The sequence below is a fragment of the Chiloscyllium punctatum genome, chromosome 38, assembly GCF_047496795.1.
Source record: "Chiloscyllium punctatum isolate Juve2018m chromosome 38, sChiPun1.3, whole genome shotgun sequence".
In the NCBI taxonomy this organism is placed as follows: domain Eukaryota; kingdom Metazoa; phylum Chordata; class Chondrichthyes; order Orectolobiformes; family Hemiscylliidae; genus Chiloscyllium; species Chiloscyllium punctatum.
The window spans coordinates 35,005,919-35,028,796 of NC_092776.1; the positions used below are offsets into that span (position 1 = coordinate 35,005,919).

General features: G+C 41.9%; 1 protein-coding gene across 1 annotated transcript in view; it reads left to right on the forward strand.

Moving 5' to 3' along the window:
* gnrh3 (gonadotropin-releasing hormone 3) overlaps positions 1-8,984 on the forward strand; it is an 11,912-nt gene extending 2,928 nt beyond the window's left edge. Inside the window, exons 2-3 of the mRNA XM_072557613.1 lie at positions 4,721-4,810; positions 8,653-8,984. Coding sequence (XP_072413714.1) covers positions 4,721-4,810; positions 8,653-8,724 — 162 coding nt within the window. The 3' untranslated portion in view covers positions 8,725-8,984. The remainder of the gene's footprint in view (positions 1-4,720; positions 4,811-8,652) is intronic.
* Positions 8,985-22,878: the final 13,894 nt, after the last annotated feature.

Below are 22,878 nucleotides of genomic sequence, written 5' to 3' on the forward strand. Positions count from 1 at the left end.
TTTTGTGGTCCTTGGATGCTGCCTGACCCGCTGTGCTTTTCCAGCACGACATTGTCATATCTTCTGTCCACCAGGTACTTAAAAGGACAGCAGGTGTCTCTTGATTCCAGGATATGATTCCCCACCACCTGGAGGTGTCAAATAATCAGAGACTGACAACTCTAGCACTCAACAATGCCATGAGGAGGCCATTGTTACTGCCAGTGCAGCATATCCCAAAGTTCCAGGATTGGGGACCAAACCAGGGAAGAGTCCAATGGTGTGGGGGTTGTTGGAAGAGGTGCCCATGCTCTTTATCATAGTGAATTTAGTGCAGGTTAAGGGACGTTATTGAAGATGTGACATACTGCTATGTGAACCAGACAGAGCAGGATAGCCAGAAGGGACCTGAAGAAAGGGATTAGGAGAGCTAAGAGAGGGCATGAAAAATCCCTGGCGGATAGGATCAAGGATAACCCCAAGGCATTCTATGCGTATGTGAGAAACCTGAGAATGACGAGAACGAGGGTAGGTCCGATCAAGGACAGTGGTGGGAGACTGTGTATTGAGTCGGAAGAGATAGGAGAGGTCTTGAACAAGTACTTCTCTTCAGTATTTACGAACGAGAGGGACCGTATTGTTGAAGAGGAGAGTGTGAAACGGACTGATAAGCTACAAGAGATACCTGTTAGGAAGGAAGATGTGTTGGACATTTTGAACAACTTGAGGGTAGACAAGTCCCCCGGGCCTGACGGGATATATCCTAGGATTATGTGGGAAGCAAGAGAGGAAATTGCAGTACCGTTGGCAATGATCTTCTCGTCTTCACTGGCAACTGGGGTGGTACCAGGGGACTGGAGAGTAGCGAATGTTGTGCCCCTGTTCAAAAAAGGGAATAGGGATAACCCCGGGAATTACAGGCCAGTTAGTCTTACTTCTGTGGTAGGCAAAGTAATGGAAAGGGTACTGAGGGATAGGATTTACGAGTATCTGGAAAGACACTGCTTGATTAGGGACAGCCAGCACGGATTTGTGAAGGGTAGGTCTTGCCTTACAAGTCTTATTGAATTCTTCGAGGAGGTGACCAAGCATGTGGATGAGGGTAGAGCAGTGGATGTAGTGTACATGGATTTTAGTAAGGCATTTGATAAGGTTCCCCATGGTAGGCTTATGCGGAAAGTCAGGAGGCATGGGATAGAGGGAAATTTGGCCAATTGGATAGAAAACTGGCTAACCGGTCGAAGTCAGAGAGTGGTGGTAGATGGTAAATATTCAGCATGGAGTCCAGTTACAAGTGGAGTTCCGCAGGGATCAGTTCTGGGTCCTCTGCTGTTTGTAATTTTTATTAATGACTTAGAGGAGGGAGTCGAAGGGTGGGTCAGTAAATTTGCAGATGATACAAAGATAGGTGGAGTTGTGGACAGTGAGGAGGGCTGTTGTCGGCTGCAGAGGGACTTAGATATGATGCAGAGCTGGGCTGAGGAGTGGCAGATGGAGTTCAACCCTGCCAAGTGTGAGGTTGTCCATTTTGGAAGAACAAATAAGAATGCGGAATACAGGGTTAATGGTAGGGTTCTTGGTCAGATGGAGGAACAGAGGGATCTTGGGGTCTATGTACATAGATCTTTGAAGGTTGCCACTCAGGTGGATAGAGTTTGTAAGAAGGCCTATGGAGTATTATCGTTCATTAGCAGAGGGATTGAATTCAAGAGTCGTGAGGTGATGTTGCAGCTGTACAGGACTTTGGTTAGGCCACATTTGGAGTACTGTGTGCAGTTCTGGTCGCCTCACTTTAGGAAAGATGTGGAAGCTTTGGAGAGGGTGCAGAGAAGATTTACCAGGATGTTGCCTGGAATGGAGAGTAGGTCGTACGAGGATAGGTTGAGAGTTCTCGGCCTTTTCTCGTTGGAACGGCGAAGGATGAGGGGTGACTTGATAGAGGTTTATAAGATGATCAGAGGAATAGATAGAGTAGACAGTCAGAAACTTTTTCCCCGGGTACAACAGAGTGTTACAAGGGGACATAAATTTAAGGTGAAGGGTGGAAGGTATAGGGGAGATGTCAGGGGTGGGTTCTTTACCCAGAGAGTGGTGGGGGCATGGAATGCGCTGCCCGAGGGAGTGGTAGAGTCAGATTCATTGGCGACCTTTAAGCGGCATTTGGATAGGTACATGGATGGGTGCTTAATCTAGGATAGAAGTTCGGCACAACATCGTGGGCCGAAGGGCCTGTTCTGTGCTGTATTGTTCTATGTTCTATGTTCTATCTGCTTAGACTTACTAACAGCAGAGGTGGGAAGGCAACGGATACCAGTCCCAATGTCAACCCACTTCATTTTCAAACTCTCCTGCCTCTTTCTATGCCTCTTGTGGCACCAGAAGATTCCACTAATAATACCTGCTTAAGAAGTCAGCACTTTTTAAAATTGCTTTATTAATCTATCCTCTATATAAAGGAAATTTTGCAACTATTGCTGATGTTTTATGATATTGTTATTCACCTTGAATGGGTAGCCAATCACCAAAGTCCAGGCCCATCTTACTGACTTCAGCTACAATATCTGAAGTCACCAACGACACACTTCAAATACATGTGGTGGATATATCAGATTTCCCAAAAGCAAGATTTCATTTTCTTTCGCTCAAAAATTTTATTTCAGATCAAATTGCTGAACAACATGACATTAAATTCCTTTGGTAAAAGCTACCTGCCTTGCAGTCCCATTGTATAGTGACACTTATGAGGGTACAGGTCAGAAAACACCACAGTATTCTAAGTCCCGTTAATTGCATGACCTCTTTGAGTGGAATCTCTCACTGGCATTTGTGACTGGTGAAGTCCAACATTGATATTCTTTGTGATTTCTTTGGCCTTGTAGCTGTCAGTTATAATTTTTGTCTTGCCTGGTTGTTTTATAATGTAGGTCATGAGTCCCATAGGAGAGAGATGAAATCTACTGCTCTTATGACACATCACATTTAGGTAGCACACATACATACATGGGCTGATATTAATCCACAGTAGAAATTGGGGGTGCCATATGAAGCAAAGTGCAACACCTCCAGGTTGCAGCAGTGTTTTTCTGGTTGAGTCTAACTCTTGGACCCAGCCACTTATTTTGGCTAACTGAGTGTCCAAAATGTGAACTGAACCGAACATCGACAGCTTAGACTTCAATGGGACAGGCAGAGTTAAGATCCTGTTCACACGGCCTCAATTTACACACACAGTTTGTCGCTGGTTTTTTGACTTCTACAAATTAATTATAAAGCTTGTGCAGTTAAATCAGACAGTATTGCAAACTTATTGAAATATTTTTAATAGAATTATCCATTTTCCATGCATTTTAGTCATACATGTTAATTTTATCTTCATGTATGACCTGAGTGAGGGAGGAAAATTCTAGCTTAAAGTAGATTGAAAATGTTATATGTATGTTACTTGGTTTTGCACAGAATGCTATTCCTAATAGATTGATTTTCTCTTTGTCAAATAGTTTCTCTTACCTGGATTGTAACTAATTAACATTTCAGCTAATCTGCATGGCTAATTAAACTGATTATTTCAACAAATTAAAGTGATACAACATACATGGTTAAGGTGTGAAGGACGTTGCACCCCGGATATATACAGGACTTTCAATTAAACAGAAAAACAAAATAATACATTTGTGCCATACCTGATCATGTCAAAAAAAACATTATAAAGGATTTAAAATGTAACTAATTACTCTTAAATATAGTGACTGTGATTGAGATATATGTGGTAGCCATTTTGTTGCCATCATATAACTCAATAGTTATACTGTTAAAGTTATCGCAGTGACAGTATATATGTTTTAACCCACAATAACACTCTTTGCATACCTCTCCTGAAGGCAAGGGAACCTTCTTGGTGTCTAGTTTCACACTCTGCTACTGAAAATATACAGTTTTTAACTAAAGGACTTTAGGAATATAAAAATGCTAGGCATTCTGATGCTGGCATTTGGTTCTTTGAACCTATTCCACAAGAAGGTTTAGTTGTGGTCTCAACTCCACTTTCCTGTCTGCCCTCCGTATCCTTTGGATCTCTTAACTACCAGCAATCTACCTTGCCTTGCCTTGAATAAATTCAATGGCACAGCCTCTCTTTAATTTCTGGGTAAGAAAATTCCACTATTGAGGCTCTGAGAGAAAATATTGCTGCTCATTCCCGCTTTACAGGGGAGACCTCTTAGTTCTAATCTCACTACAAAAAGAAACATCCTCTCTGGATCCACCCTTCAAGACTGCTATGGATCTTGTATATTTAAATAAGATCACTTTTCATTCTTCGAAATTCCAATGAGTCAAGATCCAATATTTTCAATCTTTCCTCATAAAATAAACTCTTCATTCCATGATTGAGATAGTTGAACCATCTCCTAAATGTTTCTAACACAATTATATATTTTTTTTCAATAAAGAAACCAACACTACTCCAAATGAGGTCTGACTGAGGCTGCAGTACAGCTACAGTAAAATTTCCCCTCTTTTATATTTCATTCCCTCGACATTAAATATAAACATACCATTTGCCTTCCTTATCATTTGCTGTGCCTAGAACTAACCTTTTGTGTTTAATGTGCTAGTAGATCAATGTTCTGTAGTCCTGTCCCATTAAAATGAAATACTCCATTTATTTCCTAAAGATTTTCAGTATTTCAATTCCTGGAAATGGTAGTTTGGTAATTTTGTAAAATTTTCTTTTTTATTTCAGATGATAAATGATGAAGGTGTAATAACTGATTTTGAGATACCCAAATATCAATATTTGTATGAGAGGGCGAATATTCCTCAAGCTATTATAGTAAGTAACTGATTCAATGCACACCAATGCTTACAGAAACTGAGGAACATGGGGAAATTTCAAGCCAACCAAAATGAACAAGTTTGGGTCAAATAGAAAGTTACATTGCTAAAGGTCTGACCACTGCTGATTATAAACAGGTGACCAATCTCATCCTGGGTCAGTAAATATTGTAAGACTGTGTGCATCATTTTTTTACTGACCATTTTTAATTTAATTCTGGTTGGTCAGGATTCCCAGGCTTTGGATCAGCAGTTGAATAAAAGCTTTTCTACTTACCTCTTGGATTCGGTAGGCCTAACTGGCCAAGTCTCCACAATCAGACAATCCTCCCCCTTCCCCAATCCTGCTGATTCCCCATGACCTTACCACACCAGCCCTCCATCATCCTCTATTTCGCTATCAAGACTTCCCGCTACTTCTCATCACCAGGCCTTGGATCTCCAGTCTGTCTTCAAAGGCCTTCCCATCCCCTTGTCTTGCTGTCTGATATCCAACCTTTCTCCAACCTTATATTGGGTTGAGAAAGGAATGAACCTCACATCAACTCAATAATTGGTTGCTCTCCCACCTTGCCAAACTGCAAACCAAGTTCATCAGCTTCACCAACACATTCCATCCAGACCTTAAATTCACCTGGACTATCTCTGATTACCTCTCTCCCCTTCCTGGACCTCTCCATCTCCATCAGCAGTGACCAACTCAACACTGACATTTTCTACAAACCCACTGACTCCCACAGTTACCTGGATTACACCTCCTCCCACCCTGCCTCCTGGAAAATGCAATCCCTTATTCCCAATTCCTCCAATCCTGTCGCATCTGTTCCCAGGAGGACCAGATCCAACACAGAGGTTAAAAACAATGACTGCAGATGCTGGAAACCAGATTCTGGATTAGTGGTGCTGGAAGAGCATAGCAGTTCAGGAAGCATCCAAGGAGCAGCGAAATTGACGTTTCGGGCAAAAGCCCTTCATCAGGAATAAGGGGCAGTAAGCCTGAAGCGTGGAGAGATAAGCTAGAGGAGGGTGGGGTGGGGAGAAAGTAGCATAGAATACAATGGGTGAGTGGGGGAGGGGATGAAGGTGATAGGTCAGGGAGGAGAGGGTGGAGTGGATAGGTGGAAAAGGAGATAGGCAGGTAGGACAAGTCCAGACAAGTCATGGGGACAGTGCTGAGCTGGAAGTTTGGAACTAGGGTGAGGTGGGGGAAGGGGAAATGAGGAAACTGTTGAAGTCCACATTGATGCCCTGGGGTTGAAGTGTTCCGAGGTGGAAGATGAGGCGTTCTTCCTCCAGGCATCTGGTGGTGAGGGAAAGGCGGTGAAGGAGGCCCAGGACCTCCATGTCCTCGGCAGAGTGGGAGGGGGAGTTGAAATGTTGGGCCACGGGGCGGTGTGGTTGATTGGTGCGGGTGTCCCGGAGATGTTCCCTAAAGCGCTCTGCTAGGAGGTGTCCAGTCTCCCCAATATAGAGGAGACCGCATCGGGAGCAACGGATACAATAAATGATATTAGTGGATGTGCAAGTAAAACTTTGATGGATGTGGAAGGCTCCTTTAGGGCCTTGGATAGAGGTGAGGGAGGAGGTGTGGGCGCAGGTTTTACAGTTCCTGCGGTGGCAGGGGCAAGTGCCAGGATGGGAGGATGGGTTATAGGGGGGTGTGGACCTGACCAGGTGGTCACGGAGGGAACGGTCTTTGCGGAAGGCGGAAAGGGGTGGGGAGGGAAATATATCCCTGGTGGTGGGGTCTTTTTGGAGGTGGCAGAAATGTTGGTGGATGATTTGGTTTATGCGAAGGTTGGTAGGGTGGAAGGTGAGGACCAGGGGCGTTCTGTCCATGTTACGGTTGGAGGGGTGGGGTCTGAGGACAGAGGTGCGGGATGTGGACGAGATGCGTTGGAGGGCATCTTTAGCCACGTGGGAAGGGAAATTGCGGTCTCTAAAGAAGGAGGCCATTTGGTGTGTTCTGTGGTGGAACTGGTCCTCCTGAGAGCAGATACGGCGGAGGCGGAGGAATTGGGAATACAGGATGGCATTTTTGCAAGGGGTAGGGTGGGAAGAGGTGTAATCCAGGTAGCTGTGGGAGTCGGTGGGTTTGTAAAAAATGTCAGTGTCAAGTCGGTCATTATTAATGGAGATGGAGAGGTCCAGGAAGGGAAGGGAGGTGTCAGAGATGGTCCAGGTAAATTTAAGGTCAGGGTGGAATGTGTTGGTGAAGTTGATGAATTGCTCAACCTCCTCGCAGGAGCCCAGAACCCACCAGATTGCCTCCTTCTTCAAAGACTGCAATTTCTCCTCCCGCATGGTTGATGATGCTCTCCAGCACATCTCATCCACATCCCGCACCTCCGCCCTTGAACCTCACCCTTCTAATCGCAACAAGGACAGAACTGCCCTGGTCCTTTCCTTCCACCCCACCAACTTCCGTATACATTGCATCATCCTCCACCATTCCCATCACCTCTGCGACTACCTCATCAGGTCCACACCCCCTAACACCCCACCCTCCCCTGCGGGCACCTCCCCCTGCCACCACAGGAATTGCAACACCTGTACCAAACCTCCCTCCTCACCTCCATCCAAGGGCCCAAAGGTGCCATCCACATCCATCAAAGTTTCACCTGTACTTTCACACATGTCATTTATTGTATCTGTTGTTCCTGATGTGGTCTGCTCTCCATTGGGGAGACAGGATACCTACCCGCAGAGCGCTTCAGAAAATGTCTCTGAGACACCCGCTCCAATCAACCCCACCGCCCTGTGGCTGAACACTTCAACTCCCCCTCCCACTCTGCTGAGGACATGCAGGCCCTGGGCCTCCTCCATCGCCACTCCCTTACCACCCAACGCCTGGAGGAAGAATGCCTCATCTTCTGCCTCAGGATGCTCCAACCACACTGCATCAATGTGGATTTCACCAGTTTCCTCATTTCCCCTCCCCCCACCTTACCCCAGTTCCAACTTTCCAGCTCAGCACCATCCTCATGACCCGTCCCATCTGTCCACTTTCCTTCCCATCTATCCGCTCTACCCTCCCCTCAGACCTATCACATTTACCCCACTTCCACCTACTCTCAGCTTCCTTCCCCTCAGCCACACCCCACTCATATTTATCTCCACCCCGAGGCTCCCAGCCTCATTCCTGGAGAAGGGCTTTTGCCCAAAACATCGATTTTCCTGCTCATTGGATGTTTTCCAGCACCACACTCTTGACTCTAATCTCCAGCATCTGAGGTACTCACTTTCACCTAACTGGAAACCCAGCCTGTTAATCGAAATAGCTTATGGGCAGAGAATTTGTTGGCAATGTCTTGCAATTTTCCAAGGTATAATGAGCAACCATATCCTCATTGCTCAAGGTGAGTAAATCCCCTCTTAGTACTGACATTATAGGAATTTTTCTTATTAAAAATACTAATTATTAAAAGCAACAGGGAATTAAAGTGCCACTGTTCCCTTGTTGTGCAATTCATATTTTAATCATCCGCATAAAACAAATCAACTGATTTGTGGTAAGGTGGCTCAGTGATTAGCACTGTTGCTTCACAGCACCCGGGACCCAGGTTTGATTCCAGCCTCAGATGACTGTCTGTGTGGGTATCCTCTGGGTTCTCTGGTTTCCTCCCGCAGTCCAAAGATGTGCAAGTGAGGTGGATTGGCCTTGCTGAATTACCTTAGTATCCAGGGATGTGCTGGTTAGGTGGGTTACCCATAGAAAATCCAGGGATACACGGGTGGATCTGGGTGGGATGCTCTTTGGAGGGTCAGTGTGGAGTTGATGGACTGAATGGCATTATGATGGTTTTGTTAGTAATTGTTTAACTTTTTCTTATGTTCCAGCCAGACATCAATGACAGAAATATTCAAAAAAAGAGGAAGCTCCAATCAAACTTGCAACAAAGTATTGACTAACTCTTCATCACAACTGCATTTTTATGTTCAAATATACGTCAAGCATTGAGAATTTGTTCAATATTTTGATGTTAGCATTTATGTGCGCTCTATTAATATGTAGGGAACTATGTAAAATAACTCACGATAGCTAAAGTTATATCATTACTGCAAAGAATAGTTCAAGTATAGATAAATATTAGACTGTTTCCATTGCCTGAAAGGTGGGATGTTTACTTTTCATTTTGATAAGCCATTACTTCTTATAATTACATTTCCAAACAAACATATTTGTAAGATTAAGAAAGAGATGTATCACACTCTGAATTGACCATCTCACATTCTACTATAGAACTAATTTTCTGATAATTATAATTTCTGTAATATAATTTACTCAAAAATTTCCTGACAATCAAGTGAAATATGGTTATAGAAGCTTCCAGTAATAGTTCAACGGTTGCTTATGTGGTACAGCGAAATATATTATAAATAAAGGAAATAGAAACCAACACCCTCAAACCAAATTTAAATCCCCTCAAAAGCAACAGCATATTTATATTTACTGTTATGAAATTATGTCAAACATGAACTTAGGATCTCTGATCTACATTCTAACTACTTTCCTGTCAACTTGGCCATCTATATTGGGCTCTTCATCAATTCTCTACTTCCTCTTTTATTAGATCTCTGTGGGTTTCTCCTTTCTAACTTGCTATTTTATATCTTTTTCTTCACTTATTACCTAAAGCATTTTTCCACATCATACTCAACAGAACAAAAATAATTTTTGAGCTCCAATCACTTTCTATCAATGAAAAACAATCATTTGACAATTTATGTTTTTTTAAAGACAGATTGAGTTTGTTTTAACACTTCCTTACTTTTTACAACCAATGACTTAATAACACACCAGAAAACCAAGATGATTATGGAGGGTGCAGAGGAAATGTTTAAAAAAAAGGCAGAAAGAGGAGAATGAGAACAAATTAGTATTTTGCATAAAAGATAACTTGAGTGTTTATTTTTCTTATAAACACTGAAAATGTAGTAATTGAAGGATGGAGCTGATAGGGAAGATAATGCAGATACTGATATTCAGTAGCAGAAGATGTCCTGGTTGAGTTGCTAGAAGGGTTATTGAAATCTGGAATGCACTTCCTGAAGGAATAGTGAAAGCATATTCAATTATAACATTCAAAGGAAAATGTAATAAATACGTGAAGGACTATAAATTACAAGATTATGTAGAATGGTCAACACTCAGGGGTTGATTGACTAGCTTTATTAATGAGTTGACGTAGGCATAATAAGCTAAATGACCTACTTTTATAACCATAGGACTGGGTTTGATAGAAGCATGTTAAATCCAGCGATCAGTCTTCCTGCCACTTCTCTACGTGCTCCTACCCCTATAACAATTTGTCAGCAACCAGGGAGGCATGGGTTAGCTGGCCACCAATTAGGGTGGGTTAATTAAGGCCATAAGGCAGATAATTGATTCCCACTTCAGAGCCTTATCCTGCCACCCATTTGGGAGAAGTTCCTGGCAAACATCCAGCCCAGCAGTTTTGCCAGCACAGGCTGGTGGCAGAGAATGGGATTGGGAGTGCCCATGAGCATCAGATGTGTGCCAGCATCTAAGAATCCTGTGCTTCTTTACTTCAATGCTGCACTGTGGACTGCACTGGCATCCATCATTACAATGCTGGTGTAAATGATGGTGTGTGCTCAAGGGTGTGCATCCAGCTCATAGACTGAAGGGGTTGCAACTTTGGCTTATTCACTTGCTGTCATAGCTCTTACTCACTCTGACCTACCTGGATGCTCACAGCATCCCTGACTTGCCTTTTGTATTTAGCCCCCTCAGCCAGAGATACTAGGTATTCATAATGCCGTTGTATTGCTGTGCCTTTTACCACAGACACAAGCCCAGAAGCATGTTATGGTTGTCAGCAGTCCTTAGTCAAGTCAAGGGAGATAACCTTCAATCAGGAAGTTTATAATAGTAAAGGCAATCTTTGATACCAGTCCAGGAAATTAGATCCAGTCAGTCAGCTACTCTCTCCACATAATGGTGAGTAACCAAAGTCGGCAGGCATGAGTTGTCTTGACTCATTCTGCCCTATTTTCCTCCTGCAATGAGAGGAAGCCAGTTTTAAGGTTAATTTTGGTGCAAATAGTGTAGGTCCTGAGTGAATGAGGTGATGACAGCCTTTGTGAGAAATGTTGCAGGCAATAATGAGAGTGATAGAGCACGAGACTCAGTGGGAGTTAGGTGCAGTAGCAGAGAATGAGTGTGAAGTATTGGCGAGAAGCTGGTGACACTTAGGCTCATAGAGTGGAGACAATTCTATGAGTATGAGTAGAATCTAATTTGGATCAATGAGGTACTTAGACAAAGATCATATACACACAGCCAGGAATATATTTGTACAACAGAATATTACATAACAACAGTGAAGATCTCTTGACATCTTTCTCGATAGTATGTGTCACAGGAAGGACAGCGCTGTCTCAGTCAGCATGAGGAATTCATGCATGTGTCCTGTGATTAGACATTTTGTACTTTGTCATTCAGATCATCCCTGAATATGACAGCTCACTGCAGCCTCTGTCCATGTTAGAATGAAAGCCATTTGATAGATTTGTTCTGCACTGAAGTGTTTATTAGAAGCAGGAAGCTGAGGAAGATATAGGGCAAAGCAATTCAAATGTGACTGCAGGAGCAGCAAAAACATTGTATAGTGCGGAAGAGAGTTCTGATACGTTGAATTTGTGTTGTTGGACCCTCCATGCTTTCTCTAGACTTTACTGAGATAAAAAAGACATTAGAAAGGACACAGAGGGGGAGTTGTTGGAATGATGGAAGGATGGAGGCTTTTATTCACCAGGGAATTTTGGAAAAGTTAGAACTGTTGCATCTGAAACAGGGGAGAATGGGTAGTAACCTAATTGAGGGTTTCCAGTTGATGTAATGTTTGGAAAGAGTAAACAGAAGGAATTTTTTTTCTCTTTCAAACAAGTCAACAACAAAACTTCAGAGATTGGTAAGGAAAACCAGGGCAGAACTTTTCCAGTTAATGGTAGGGCCATGAGGAGTGTTGCCAAACAAAGAAGCCTAGGGATGCAGGTACAAAGTTTCTTGAAAGTGAAGTTGCAGGTAGACATGGAGTTGCAGGTAGACAAAAGGCATCTGGCATGCTTGCCTTGATTGGTCAGAACATTGAGTTTGGAGATGGGAGATTATGTTGTTATTGTACAGGACATTGGTGTGGCCACTTTTGGAATACTGCGTACAATTCTAGTCACCCTTCTATAGAAAAGATGTTGTTAAACTTGAGAGGGTGCATGAAAGATTTACAAGGATATTGCTGGGACTGGAGAATTTCCTTCTCTTTACTCTTTCCAAACCTCACAAAAACTGGAAACCTTCTATTAGGTTACTACCTATTCTTCCCTGTTTCAGGTACAACAGTTCCAGCTTTTCCAAAATTCCCTGGTGAATAAAAGCCTCCACCCTTCCAGCATTCCAACAAAACCTCCCTGTGTCCTTTCTAATGTCTTTATATCTCAGTAAAGTCTAGTGAAAGCATGCAGGGCCCTTCAACACGAATTCAATGTATCGGAACATTCCTCTGCACTATACAATGTATTTTCTGCTCCGACAGTCACATCTGAATTATTTTCCATGTATCTTGAGATACAGGGAGAGGCTGATTACACTGGGGCCTTTTTCCCTGGAACATCAGAGGCTGAGGAGTGACCCTATAGACATTTATAAAATCATGAGGGGCACGGATAGGGTAAGTAGCCAAGATCTTTATCCCAGGGTGGGGGAGTCCAAAACTAGAAGGCATAGAGGAAAGATCTTAAAATGATCTGAGGGGTCATTTTCATACAGAGGTTGGTGCGTGTATGGATTAAGCTGCGAGAATTACAACATTTAAAAGGTATCTGAATGGGTTTATGAGTATGAAGGGTTTAAAGGGATAAGGGCCAAATGCTGGCAAATGGGACTACGTCAGATTGGAATGCCTGATTGACGTGGACGAGTTGGACCAAAGGGTCTGTTTCCATCCTCCATGACTCTATGACACTGTACTGCTGTGCATTCCTCCAGATGTCTAACACTGCATTGACCTGGGTGGCAACCTCAGACGAGGCTGGTGTGACCTGGTGTCATGGCATCCTCTGTTGGTCCTGAGGGAAAGAGGACAGCACACCTGTGACCCATTGCCCACAAAACAGGGTGAAAAACTTTGCTTGGATGCCATGTCTGAAGCAAATGTCAGGAGCTGTGCAGAACACACTGGACTAACAGCCTAGTTACATAACAGCTTTTAAAGATGGCATCAGTGCCAGGAATGCCAGTCAATTTCAGCATGTCCCAGGATGGACAAGCTGTTCTGGGAATGGTAACAGGTAAAATGGTGATATAGTCAAATGTAAAGATACCAGCGAGGTTTGGTAAGACACAACAAGGAAACTCACTAGGACTCACAGTGACAAATCTTCCAAAAACTTTGACACAATAAGCATTTAGCCAAAAGACGAAGATTCAATCCAATATTTCTGAGGTACAGAAGTCCCACCTCACCTTAACTAATAGCCAATCAGCCATTTAATGACTGTAGTGCAGCCATTAGACCTGTGAATGGGCTGCTCCAGACATTTTATCTGGGGTAATGCATAGACTACAATGGCTTGTTAAATACATCCCATAGAATTATAGAATGAATACAGTTCAGGATGAGGTTATTTGGCTTGAAGTGTGCATTTATTCTAATTATAAGCTCAATTCAGCATGCCCACTTTCCGCTTTTCTTCCCTTTAGTTATCTAATTTTCTCCTGAAAGCAAGAAATGAATCTGCTGCTATCACACTCTCAGTCAGGCAGTGTATTCAACATCATAGCCACTCACAGTATCAAAAGAAAGTCTTCTTTACGCCATCTCTGGTTCTTTTGTGTAGAATCATTCCATGAAGCATAGAAAGAGTACAAAACAGGCATAAAGAATTCTATGATTCTCCACTTTATCAGGGCTTTAATTACTTTATTCTCTGGTTAGAAACAACATGTTATCAAAATCACTTGACCAGCTGAACCCCCAACATTCTGAGACTAGTTGTAATGTCTCCAGAGGAAAAACCTAAATGTGCATGTGCAGGAATTTGCTTCCTATGTAAAAGACCCAAAAGCTGGGGTTACATCCAAGATATAAGCATAAAACGGTTACGTTAGATGATCTATGATTTGGGCACAGTATTCTAAATATGTAAGGAAATTGTGAAAAAGTGGAACTGTGTCTGGAGTGGAGAGTGGTTGAGCCACTTGAATCATTAGTGGCTGAAATATCAGCATTTGCTATCAATTGGGGCCTTAGTTCAGTCTCTTTTTCTGTTTAAGTTCATATACCTGAGCCAATACCAACATTTACAGAAAAAACACGTCAGACATCAAGAACAGTAAAATACAGTGCTTAGTATTGTCTCCTCTGAAGGTGTGGCAAACATTCAGCAATGGGAAAAATAAATATCTGTACTGAGCTATACTTTTAATGAGAAAAAAATAAGCATCACAAAAAATGGAGAGAAAAAGTGGTGAAAAAAGAATAGATGAAAGGGAGGAAGAAAAACATAATGAGGAGAAAAATATAAGAAAATTAAATTCTATACAGGACATTAAAAAAACTAAGAAATACAAATGGAGGTTTGTATTGTAAAATAAATTCTCAGACAGAAAGGTTCTGAGAAACAGAGGCAAAGGAAAGGTGGAAGTGATAGAAACAGAAGTAAATGTTTTTTTTACAGATATCCCAATATTAATATCTGTAACTTGACAGCTGAGAAGTATTTTGAATATGTCAAAGTCAAAAATGTTTGAACATCATAAGCTTAATAAATAGATGACACTAATATTTTCCTGTCTGTGATGAAAATGTTAACTCTTGACTTTATTTTAGCAAGACTAATACCCAATAACAAGGAGAAGGAGAAACACAGGATACAGGAATATTTTTGGATTAGGATGAAGGATGAGACTGTTTTGAAATGGGAGAAGAGATAGAGTGAACAACTCATTTGGGGAACTGTTTTTGAAATGGGACAAGTAAAAGAAAGATATACCCCCTGGGGGAAATGGTTGTGAGCAGCAGTAGTGGGAGCAGGGTAGGGGGTGGCGGTGTAGTAGGAAGAGAAATTTTTTGCTTACATAAGAAGAGAAAAGGTTAAAATTCTTTCTGATGCATATGTTTCTTTGAAAAACGTGCCGAAAAGGACAGGAAAAGGAGGATGAAACCCAGTTTCAGGGAGAAGAATCTTGGCCCCTCCAGAACAAGAGGAATTATGATGTTAAGGATTGGCACTTAACAATAGAACATATTTTTCTCACACACTATAAGCAAACCCCTCTGAAGATCTTATCATGAAAAGATGCTTTATTATTATAAGGATAGTAAGGTAACAGAAACAATTACTAAATGTTTTGAGAAGCTTTGTAGCTCAGGTTGAGGTTCTGGATATAGGTTTGCTCACTGAGCTGAAAGGTTCCACCAACACACTAAAACAGCAGCTATTAAACTTGAAAGATTCTATTTAGACAACAAGCAAAACTAATGTCATTTACAAAATACCTTGCAAGAACTGTAACAAACACTACATTGGACAAACAGGCAGAAAACTAGCCACCAGGATACATGAACATCAACTAGCCATAAAAAGACATGACCCATTCTCACCAGTATCCTTACATACAGATGAGGAAGGACACCACTTCGACTAGGACAATATATTCATCCTAGGACAAGCCAAACAGAGACATGCATGAGAATTGCTAGAAGTATGGCATTCCAACCGGAACTTTACCAACAAACACATTGACTTGGATCCCATTTACCACGCCCTGAGAAAAAGAACAGGAAATGACATCACCACTTGAAAAGACATCACCAACCCAAGGAAACCCAAACACATAAATGGGACATACCATCAGTGCTTCATCCGGAGACTCACTGATGACATTGCCTGGTACGTCTGAAAATGAACCTTCTAGCTCAGCGCCAAACCTACATCCACAATCAGTAAATCACCACTCTAATGTTTTAGAAATTCACATAATTTTTTTACTGTCAGCTATCAATTATATTCCATACAAGTTACAAAGAACATTTCCTGAACTCAATAAACACAGCAAAAAAACCTTTTCTTCCGTTCCATTTCATTTCAAACAAAATATAAAACTTTCGGTTTAGCTATGGTATTAAATGGTTCTTGCTTACACTGATGCAAAATGTGAAGTGGACTGTGACTGTCACCTTTAGAGTCTCACATCATTTTGCTCTAATATCATATCAGCCTTTTTTCAATATAAACTACATCTACATAATAAATCTTATGCCTGTATAATTATTACAAGATTGAGGTATTGAAGAGTTGAGATAAATTATAGTGAATTAGTGCTGGAATTTAATGCTGTACATGTGGATAATGTTACTGGGGAGCAGATTGCAGATATGAAATAGAAGGGGAAGTGCACTGATCAATCCATTTGGTGCAGGCACGGGTAGAGAAGCTATTCTTGGAGATTTTCTGGATACTGTTATGGACCAAACCAAACCCTTTAAATATATTCTTAAAATATATTCAGAAGATAGCTTAGACCCGAACTGTTTCTTATTTTAATGGTAAGTATAAGATGTCGTGTTTCAGATGCAATTCAAATGGTCAAACTTCTCAACATTAAGCAAAATGCACTTTACTTTATAACATTACGGTTAAAATACGAACAAAATAAAAATAAATGTCAAGGATTGGCTTAAATGTAACTCTTAAAAAATGCTTAACAAAATAATAGACATATTAACTGCTACTAATTAACTGTTCCAATACAGTATAATCCCATAAACACACCAGCGGCAAAGGCAAATTCAGTAAAACAGGTTGTCTCTCACAAAATTCTAACAACAGGAAAAGAAGCGCCCAGCTTTTAGATGTAACACACAGAGGAAAAATAGCTTCTACATCCAGCTTCAAGACCACAACCGTTGCTACTGAAAATCTAAAACTATAAATCACTGTTCTTTCGGAGTTTGAAACCACCCTTTCCAGCTGCTTCTATTGTTACAACTTTAACAAACTGTTTACTTTATTGGATTCAAATAGACAGCTCATCACCTGTGTCTTAAGACCTCTCTTCCCAAAAAAGGACAAAATACACCTCTTAAAACCATTGTATCATACAGTACCAACAAAGTGGAATCTGAGGGCCAACTCATTCAGTTCAATAATTGGAAGAGAGTAATTGAAGGAAAATAGTATTGATAATCATGAGAAAGCCCCAAAGAAGCTGTGAGAATGAAGAAGGCTAGCATGCCTTGGTTATCATCAAAGATAGATTAAATACGAGGGTAAGCTAGCCAGTGACATAAAGGAAGACTGTAAAAGTTTCTTTAGATATATAAAGTGCAAGAGAGGCAAAAGTGGATATTGGGCCTACTGGAAAATGACGCTGATGAGAAAGTAGTGGAGAACAAGGAAATAGTGGAGGAACTGAATAATTACTTCGAGTCAGTCTTCACAGTAGAAGACATAAGTAATATCCCAAAAATTCACGAAAGTGAGAGGACAGAGCTGAGTATGGTGGCCATCACTAAGGAGAAAGTGCCAGAAAAACTGAATGGGCTGAAGATGGATAGATCACCTGGACCAGATGGACTACACCCCAGAGTTCCAATGGAGATAGCTGAAGAGATAGTGGAGGCATTAGTGGTGATCTTTCAGGAATCGCTAGAATCAGGGAGGGTCTCAGAAGACTGGAAAATCACCAACGTGTCACCCCGTTTAAAAATGGAGTAAGGTAAAAGATAGAAAATTTCAGACCAATTAGCCTAACCTTGTTCATGGGTAAGGTCCTGAAATTCATTGTGAAGGATAAGATTTCTGATTACTTGGAAGTCTTTGGTAAAATATGGCAAAGTCAACATGGTTTAATCAGGGGGAAGGTCATGCCTGACAATTCTTCTAGAATTCTTTGAGGAATTAACGAGCAGATTAGACCAAGGAGAGCCAATGGATGTTACCTACCTGGAATTCAAGAAGGCCTTTAACAAGGTGTTGCATAGGAGGCTACTGAATGGGGATAAAAGTTTCCTTCTCAGGATGGCAGCCAGTGACAAATGGTGTTGCACAAGACTCAGTGTTTGGACCACAACTTTTCACTTTATTTATTAATGATCTAGATAAAGGGTATTCTGGCTAAGTTTGCAGACAATACAAAGATAGGTAAAGGGACAGGTAGCATTGAGGAGGTGGGAGGCTGCAGAATGATTTGGACAAGTTAGGAGAGTAAAGGAAAGACCTTTTAGAATGGAGATAAGGAGAAATTTCTTCAGCCAAAGAGTAGTGAATCTATGGAATTCATTGCCACAGAAGGCTGTGGAGGTCAGGTCAGTGCATATATTTAAGATTGAAATTGATAGGTTCTTGAGGATCAAGAGTTACAGGGAGAAAGTGGGAGAATGGGGTAGACAAACTTATCAGCCATAATTGAATGGTGGAGCAGACTCGATAAGCTGAATGGCCTAATTTCTGCTCCTATGTCTTATGGTCTTATAGAGGATATATGTTACTTTAATTCAGGTAAGTTCAATGTGCTGTGACAAGATTAGAAACCTGATTGGAGAGAATCAAACATGGAGTTAGAAAAAACATAAGACACCAGTTTGAGAGACAACATATTGTACCATGAGACCAGTGGGTGTCTTTGTTGAAGAACATGAGTTTGGAGAGGAATTTAGGAGAGAAGGGAGTGAAATTAGAAAAATAAGTACATTCACAAGTAAGGTAGGGAATTAGAACAAATTTCATACAAAAGATGGGAGAGCAGAGGCACAGGCAGCTGAACAAATGGTCTCAATCTTAGTGACAAAGAGGCTCATGATCTCCCCATAACTGTGAAGAGTTCAGGATGGTGAGTCATCAGAAAGAAATTTCAGAAGAAGGATGTCAGTGATGGGAAGTACAAGGTGATCAGAAATGTATTGTGTGATTAAGATCACAGGAACTGAGAACCCATGCCAAATGGAAAGGGGTGCCATGAATGCATATCTTGCAATTTACTTGAAGAGAAGGTTTGATGGAGGACAGGAATGTAGTGAGTTCAGATTTAAAAGAATAAGACAAGCAGTCACAGTACGGAGTCTGAGAGGGAAAAGAAATAGGGATATTTTGATGAGAAAATGTTCTGGGTGGTAAAATTATAACCTCAAATGAGCAGGTGATTTTGAGGGGATGAGGGTTGGAGATGATGGTTGGAATAAGATGAGATACTGATAAGAGTTCAAGAAGCAAGGGAACAGACTAAGTTGAGATAGCGTCATAAAGGATACACAATCACCTGTGTTTTAATTACCTACAGTGTGGAAACAGGCCCTTCGACCCAACCAGTCCACACTGACCCTCCGAAGAGTAACCCACCCAGACCCACTTCCTTCTGACTAATGCACCTAACACTATGGGCAATTTAGCATGGCCAATTCATCTAACCTACATATCTTTGGACTGTGGGAGGAAACCAGAACACCTGGAGGAAACCCATGCAGACACAGCGAGAATGTGCAAACTCCACACAGACAGTTGCCTGAGGCTGAAATTGAACCTGGGACCCTGGTGCTGTGAGGCAGCAGTGCTAACCACTGAGCCACCATGCCACCCCAAATACTTTATATTTTCCATCATCTATCTTTTGGGCAAGACAGGTAATGGAAAATATAAAGTATTAGGAAGGGTGTTTTAATAAGGGCAAGTGTTGTAACCTGTAAACCAAGTTTTCAGTCCATCATAATGTTAGTGCTATCATCAACTGTAAAGTCATGGATGGGAAGTTCCTTGTTTACAAATGAATGAGCATTCAGGAGACATGCAACGTGGCAGCAATTGTTGATTTGCCACGGAAGGCCTCAGAGTCAGCAGTGGGAAGACAGTGCAGAACATGAAGGTTGGTGTAAGTTGCCCCCCTATAGGCAACTGGGATTTTTAAAAAAAATCACAAAAAAATGCTACGCCAGCATTTATTGCCCATCTCTGGTTATCCTTGAGAAGGTGGTGGTTAGCTGCCATATGAATTGCCGCAGTCTATTTGCTGCAAGTACACCCACAATGCAGTTAGAGTAAGAGTTCCAGTACTTTGATCTAGTTAAGCTGGGAGAAGGGATTCATTTCCAAATCTGGACGGTGAGTAGTTTGGATATGAACTTGCTGGTGCTGGGATTTGACAGGGAAGCAGGTGAAGAGGGAGAATGGCGCACTTAGAATCACTACTCACAAATGTAATAAGCCCAGTGATATCTGCATCTGCTGACAGCAGGCAAAGGTGGCTTAGATAACAATGAAGTTCTTCCTTCACTAATTTAGTCATTTGCAAACAATTATTCATCTTTCACACCATTCATCTGAGCAGCAGGCAAAAGTCCATCCCTTTAAATTTTGAAGCTAGATCAGTCAGTGCTGAAACTTGCTAGAAAACTGGGTGGGAGATTTGCTTTGGGAGGATTTAAATTAGTCTGGCAGGGGGATGGGAACCAGAACTACACATCAAATGAGAGGGTAGTTGTTGAATGAGCAGAAATAGAATGCAGAGAGTCTGTCAGAAAGGATACACAATTGATAGGGCAAAAGGACGGGTTAAAGTGTGTCTGTTCTAATGCAAGGAGTGTCAGGAATAACAGTGATGAACTTAGAGCATGGATCAGTACTTGGAACTACGATGCTGTGGTCATAATGGAGACATGGATTTCACAGGGACAGGAATGGTTGCTGGATGTTCTAGGGTTTAAATCTTTGTAAAAGAACAGGGAGGAGGGTAAAAGAGGAGGGGAAGTAATATTGTTAATTTGACTGTGCATCACATCTGCAGAAAAAGAGGTTGTTGAGGATGGTTTCTCTGATGAATCAGTATGGGTGCAAGTCATTAGCAGGAAAGGAGCAGTCATTTTATTGGGTGTTTTCTATTGACCGCCCAGTGGCAGCAGAGAGATGGAAGAACAGATTGGACAGCAGATCTTAGAAAGGTGCAGGTGTAACAGAGTTGTTATGGGTGGCTTCAACTTCTCCAATATTGATTGAAACCTCCTTTGTGCAGATGGCCAATTTTGTCAAGTGTGTCCAGGAAGGACTCTTGACTAAATATGTAGATAGGCTGATTAGGTGGAGGCCGTATTGGATTTGGTGCTAGGCAACAAGCTGGGCCAGGTCTGTCAGTGGAACAGCATTTTAGTGACAGTGACCACAACTGCCTTACCTTTACCATAGCCATGGAGAGGGATAGGAACAGACAGTATGGGATGGTATTTAGTTGGGGGAGGGGAAATTATACTGCTATTAGACAGGAGCTGTGGGGTATAAATTGGGAGCAATAGAGTTATAGGGTCATGGAGATGTTTGTTCTATGGGAAATGCACAACAGGAATGTGGAGGCTGTTGAAGGAGCACTTGTTGCAAGTGTAGGATAACTTTGTCCACTGAGACAGGCAAGGACTGGCAAGGGGGGGACCCTTAGATGTCAAGAGAAGAGGGCAAGCCTCACAAGCCTTATTGAGTTCTTTGAGGATGTGACGAGACAAGTTAATGAAGGTCAAGCAGATGATGTAGTATACCTGGATTTCAGTAAGGCATTTGATAAGGTTTCCCACGATAGGCTCATTCAGAAAGTTAGGAGATATGTGATACAGGGAAACTTGGCTGGCCAAAAGAAGACAGCAAGTAGTAGAGGAAGGAAGATATTCTGCCTGGAGGTTGGTGACCCGTGGTGTCTCGCAAGGATCTGTTCTTGGGCCTTTGCTCTTTGTAGTTTTTATAAATGGTTTGGATGAAGAAATGGAAGGGTGGGTTAATAAGTTTGCCGATGACACAAAGATTGATGGTTTGTAGATATTGTCGAGGGTTGTTGCAGGCGACAACAAGACATTGACGGGATGCAGAGCTGGGCTGAGAAGTGGCAGATGGAATTTGACCTGGATAAACGCAAAATGATTCATTTAGGAAGGTCAAATTTGAATGCTGAATATAGGGTTAAAGGCAGGATTCTTGGCAGTGTGGAAGAACAGCAGGATCTTGGGGTCCACATACATAGATCTCTCAAAGTTGCTATCCAAGTTGACAGGGTTGTTAAGAAGGCGTATGGTGTTTTGGCTTTTGTTAACAGGGGGATTGAGTTTAAGAGCTGCAAGGTTTTGCTGCTGTTCTATAAAATCCTGGTTAGACCACACTTGGAATATTGTGTCCAATTCTGGTCACCTCATTACAGGAAGAATGTGGATATGCTTTGGAGAGGGTGCAGAGGAGATTTACCAGGACGCTGTCTGGATTGGAGGGTATATCTTATGAAGAGAGGTTGACTAAGCTAAGGTTTTTCACACTGGAGATAAGGAAGAGATGTGATTTGATGGAGGTGTGCAAGGTAATGAGAGGCATACAAGGTCATGAGAGGCATAGATAGATAGCCAGAAACATTTCTCCAGGCAAAAATGGCTATCATGAGGGGTCATAATTTTATGGTGATTGGAGGAGGGTATAGGGCAGATGTCAGAGGTAGGCTCTTTATGCAGAGAGTGGTAGGTGTGTGGAATGCACAGCCAGCTGTAGTAGTAGCGTCGGAGACATTAGGGACATTTAAGCCACTGCTGGACAAGCACATAGACGGCAGGAAATTGAGGGGTGTGTAAGTTAGGTTGATCTTAGATTAAGATAAATGCTTGGGACAACATTGTGGACCGAAGTTTGATGTTCTAATTCCTTTTATGTTCCTTCCAAATACAATATTTTTAATTTTATAACAAACAAAGAGAACAAATTGAAGAAACACAGCTGGTCTTGGCAGCACTTTTCAAGAGAAAAAGAGTTAACATTTTGAGTTCTGTGAAACAATGGGTTATTGATTTACCAAAGATCCTCAGACAGTTCCTTCCAAACCAACAATCACTTCCATCTAGAAGGACAAAGGCAGCGGATGAATGGGAATACCACCATCTGCAAGTTCCCTTCCAAGCCACTCACCATCCTGACTTGGAAATATGTCAGTGTTCCTCCGGTCGCCAAGTCAAAATCCTGGAAATTCCTTTCTTATGGCATTATGGGCCAACCTACAGCGTGTGGACTGCAGCAATTCAAGAAAGCAGCTGA